The 5260-nt window shown below is 40.1% G+C and overlaps 1 protein-coding gene across 5 annotated transcripts in view; it reads right to left on the bottom strand.

The window, feature by feature from the left end:
- PRDM5 (PR/SET domain 5) overlaps positions 1 to 355 on the bottom strand; it is an 83647-nt gene extending 83292 nt beyond the window's left edge. For all 5 annotated transcript variants that reach the window (XR_003398342.1, XM_026848111.1, XM_026848110.1 and 2 more), the window contains exon 1: positions 276 to 355. Coding sequence is in view for 4 of the 5 variants with exons in the window: in XM_026848111.1 (XP_026703912.1) it covers positions 276 to 323 (48 nt within the window). In the remaining variant the exon portion in view is untranslated. The remainder of the gene's footprint in view (positions 1 to 275) is intronic.
- Between the last annotated feature and the right edge of the window lie 4905 nt (positions 356 to 5260).

Genomic DNA, 5260 nt, shown 5'->3' with positions numbered 1-5260 from the left:
TTCTTTTTTTTTTTTTTTTTTTGGTAGCATAAAGATACTGTAGGGAGATTTTGTATTTATGCTTTAAAAATAGCTTTTTGGGTGGAGAGGGATTGACTTCTCTATAAAGAAATAGCAAATTATAGTTTCTTATCAATGAAGTGTGAAAAATATCAAGTCAAGCAAAACAAAAATATAACAACATTGTTAAAAATTGTTGAAAAAGTGAAAATAAAAAAACTTAATTCTAAGAACACTTTTTGCTAGGTGTGATGATGTCACTCTAGACTACTCACTTCCCACATGAGCCTGCAGTCTGTGTTCTCGTCCAGTTCCTGCGGCATTCGCTTCTCCCCTGCAAAAGGGCCAAATTTTTCACCCTAAGGAATAATTACAAAAGAGAATCAGTGAAGAAAAAAAAAAAAAGCAAGTGAATTACTAAACTCCAGCTGAGGTATCATTTTTAGCTTCAAATGAAAAAGGACAGTTTCCTTTGTCATCCTACCATATGACAAGAAGGTGCACATCCTTGAGGGTTCAACTTCAAGCTCATTCCCATTCTTTTCACTGGAGAACCTCTTAAAACCATACCTTTCCTCTATATGCTTATTTCCCCTTTGGGAAACAGCATTTTTCTTTCTTTAAATAAGCTGAAATTTACAAGTCAAATTGCCTACATTTCTTAGAAGTCTTTCAGGAAGCACCTTGGAATAGTCATCCAACTAAAAAGTTATGTATTTGGTGAGAACAAAGTTTAGATTAGATTGGCAAGATTATTTGCAACAGTACTTTCTGAAGTGCCACAAATCAAAACACTGAATAACTGAGGTTTTGATCATACAGGGAGATTCATTTAAAAATATAGGAAGTATGCACATGTCTGCGAATTAATTCAAGCCTTCATAAACAAAATTAAAATGTTATACCACCTGCTAGTCAAAACACATCCTGTGAAAGCATCCATTGATAGGTTCTTCTAAAAGTTGTGGGTATCAGTGGTCTTTTCCCCTCACAGACGTCACGCTAGCAGCAAGCTGTCATTTAAATAGGACTTGCTTCTTACATAGGCCTAATTCTCGGCTCCCCTTGCCCTTATTTGCAGTGACAAGCCCTACAAACCAGAACTCAGACTGCTATGTTCCTTTAGTCAGTATTTAGTCAGTATTAAGATTGAAAAACTCTAGATACTTTTAAGCATCAGAGATTAGAACTATATAATGAAAAGCAACTATGTTGTTTCTTTAAAAATAACAGTATTTTGGCTAACAAAAGTACCTATCCTGTCCACATGTCCCTTCCCCCAGGCACATTCTGTGACCCCAGAAACCGCTTGCTTAGTTTTTACAGACTGCCTACAGGTAGAGTGCAGAGGACAAAGTAGAATGGAAAACTGCTAGCATCATTCCTCTTGGAAGCAATCAACCAGATTTTAAAAAATCCTGGTATTTAATGTTAAACCCGAAGAGGTAATAAAGAAGGAAAAGAAAATCTGCGTAACGGGGCAACAGAACTGAGAGGCAGTATTTTTAAATGCACACAACAAAGTTTTAATTAGAAAAAACAGGATACCAGAAGGTAAAAAGACAAGAACAGCAGAAAACAACTGGAGCCCAGAGCAGTAACCGAGACACAAACATGAGCAGTGATAGCAAAAACTGGCACCATGGGGCTTCATCTCCTTCACTTCTCACTGATCTCCATACCACTCTTCATTGTTTTGCTAATCAAATGAGATCCGAGTTCCTCCCCTGCCAGCTTTACAAATCCTGGAATTTAACTCAGTCTGAAATTTCCTTCTTTTACCTCATCAGCAGTGAAGGTGAAAATAGGTCAACAGTTACACATGTGCAGCCATCAACGTTCTCAGTTTATGCTGAGTGCCACCTCAGCAAACATACTGCTGTCTAACAGGGGCTGTGCAGGTATTATTAATACATGGGAGGCAATGTGCTTAGACTGCATTGTTGGCTTGGATTAGGCAGGAGGAAGAGTCAAGGTGGTGGCACGAGGAAATCTGTTCTGGAAATGTATGGTCCTATCTAACTCACTACAGATAAGGTAGGCTCTTTCTGGAGCAGACACCTCTTGCCAGGCCAAACTGCCTTTCCCCGTTCACTTAGAAAACAACAAGGAGTTTTGGTGCAAAAAGGAAAGTAGCTCATTACAGTTGCTGAGCTCTAAGAGAGGGCATAATTATACCTGCAGAATCTCTCATTACTCATAGCAATTATCAAGATGAAAAGAAGTTTATTGGACTATAGTCTAGATTAGATCTATAGATAAAAAAAGAAAAACCTCCATATATTTAATATGGAAATTATTTGAAGACTTAATGAATAAGAATACTGAAAAACCTAGTCTCCCACACTCACTTCAGCAGAATAACACTTTTTAAGACAGCGTAAAGAAATTCATTCCTTCCTTAAATACTTTGGAGACTTCCACAACCCTCATCTCAGTAACATTTTCAACCTGCACATCAAAGGATCCCTGGATACCTTACAAAGCACCTACAGTGTTAATTATACCCATCATCAAAGCACACATAACCTCTGGGATGAAGCACAGCAACACCTTAATACTGCATACTGACTCAAAAAGAAACACCATGCATCATTCCTAGCTCAGCTACTCCAAACCAATAAACCTCTATCACAATATGTTTAAGACCTTCTAGAAGCTCAAAACAATAGCAAAAGCAACAGGCAAGATGTCGACCTCTAAATGTAAAATAAATGTAACATGAAGAGTAGGTGATTCCGACTTCTAAGCACATTTTATAGCTTCTCAAATTTGAGAGAAAGAAATTAGAGACAGCAAAACCTGTTGTCTCGGAACAGAGGTCCCTGGGGATAAGTGTAATTATTCATTTAGCCTTTCAGAGTATTTTCTTCATATATATATTTATTAGTCCTAGTTAATATAATAAACATTGTCATATGCAGTATATATTGATCAAAAACATACTATGACTTCAACTTCCTCTCTGATCAATAAAAGCAAGGCATACAACACAGTCAAAAGTTAACCACAGAAACGATTCAAGATATGAAAGGCACATCATTCAAATGTTTAAAAAAGCTACTTTCAATAGCTGCTTTCAAGAAAGCAGCAGTAACTAATCTTCCAGTCGCAGCAAAACACTGAGAAATGTAACGGCTCTCTGATGAGATACCAAGGGTCTTCTGATACTGGTGCCATAACCAAAGGCCAGCTGTTGAAGAAATTACAAGATAATCACAGCTTTTGTTAAAGTAACAAAACAAAAGTTTCCACCTTTTATGATTACAGATGAAATCTTGAAAGCATAGCACAATGCCTGAAGGCACAAAAGCAGATGGCAGACAACAGCAGTTCAAAATGAATTATTACCAAATCTTTGCTAATAGCAGAATTTTCAGAGGCCTACTTCATGTTTACTTAGGACTTGGAGAGTTGGTACTGCAATTTCTGATTATGAGATCATCTGAAATGTATGTTACTTTCAGTTAAGACAACTGCAGTTGTGTGATGGCAGTAAGAGAAAATGGTGCAGTATTTCCTCCTCAGCAACATAGATCTTACTTCATAATTAAGTGTCATATTCAACACCTCATCCCAATCCCTAAAGTCCAAGGAATGAATTTAACAGCTCTTAGCTACTCTATACTGTAGCCACAAAGTGTAGTACTGCTGTCTCATTACTGGCCAGGAGAACATGTTGAGAGCACTTAAGATGTGAGTTTTCTTTCCATGGAAAAGAGAAACACACTGCCTGGCTATACCCAACATATCATCTGTGTTATTTACACGTCCACCCTTTTCTGAACAGCCGCGGTGATGCACTGTGCTTAAGTCTCCAACCATCTTTAGGAACGCCCATTTTCAACCACTGTCCACAGAGCAACTCAGGAGCTGGTTCCTCAGCCTATCAAAGAGCAAAGTCTGCCTGCCACACACATACTTCTGATCAGGGCTTTGCACACCACAATTGTCAGTGCTACCTGCACACAGGATTCACTGCCAGAGTGCAAGCCTGTAACACTGTCATCAGACATTCCTAACAGAAATAAATCTTACTATAGATCAACTGCCTCTGCCTTTACCTTCTGCATTTCACACGTGATACACGTCACACTTGCAACATTTCAGTTTTGCTTAGATGTCCTGTATGACATGCTCACACTGGCAGAGCCATGCAATCAGAGCTCTGACAGCATATACTTTGCCTGTGTAGAGTTCAAATGCGACATGGAGTAATTCAGTCAAGAAAATGCTCTATTTTTCATAGCATGCAGCTCTAATGGTTCAATTTACAACAACGCAAAGGAAGGGGGCTCAGATTCTGAACTCTAAACCAAAATTCAGAATTGATATTGACATATGGATGATGATTTCTATTAGCTTCACTCTACAGCTTGCTCTGTTTCAGAGGCCAGGGATTAACATATGCTAACAGTGTACAGCCTTCCTTGCTGTGTGAACTCCCAAAGTTTTCAAATGAAAGTTCAGAACCTCAGTGGAAAAAAATTTAAGGCAAGTGATATAAATTTTTTCCCCTTTCACCCCCCATTAACCCTCAGGGACACCTTAAAAATGAGACACCCCTACCCCACAGTGTCTAAGCCTTGTTGATGAAACCACTGAAAAATTAGGCAGCCCTGCCGACCCACTCAGAGCCAAAATCAGGACAAAGATGGAAAGCGAAATATACGAGAGAGAGAGAGAGATAGATAGATAGATAGATAGATAGATAGATATAGATATAGATAGAGATAGATAGATAGATAGATAGATAGATAGATAGATAGATAGATAGATAGAAAGAAAGAAAGAAGTGTACACTACTGCGAGCTTCGTAATTCAGGCTTGTCTTTATCTGTTCTAACAGGCCACCCGGGCAGTTATAATTGGGATTTCAGATAATCGAGTGATGTTGATTCAATTACGAGGTGTCAAGGGACATGACCTGGCTGGGGTATGAGAGCCCTGCAGTTCAGCTGTATCACATCTTTCACAGGCCGGGCTTTATCATCCCGTAACGCTGAAGTAAATCCTCCATCCCACCGAGCCCTAGGAGCCGGGAGGCGCCAGCAGCCTGCGACCGCCGGGCCAGCACCTCCACCTCAGAGGCGCACCAAGGAGCCAGGGGGCCGTCCCGGCCGGAGGAGCCCTGCCCCCAGCACAGTGCCAGAAACACAAACGAAGTTAAAACAAACGGGGAGAACAAAAACGCACAGAGAAAATCCTCCGCCGGCCCCGCAGGGTAGTCGGCGGCCCGGCCCGGCCGGCCCCCGCGCCC

Source organism: Athene cunicularia, assembly GCF_003259725.1.
Source record: "Athene cunicularia isolate RWA chromosome 4 unlocalized genomic scaffold, athCun1 chr4_part2, whole genome shotgun sequence".
Classification (NCBI taxonomy): domain Eukaryota; kingdom Metazoa; phylum Chordata; class Aves; order Strigiformes; family Strigidae; genus Athene; species Athene cunicularia.
This window is presented reverse-complemented; position numbering and strand designations above follow the sequence as displayed.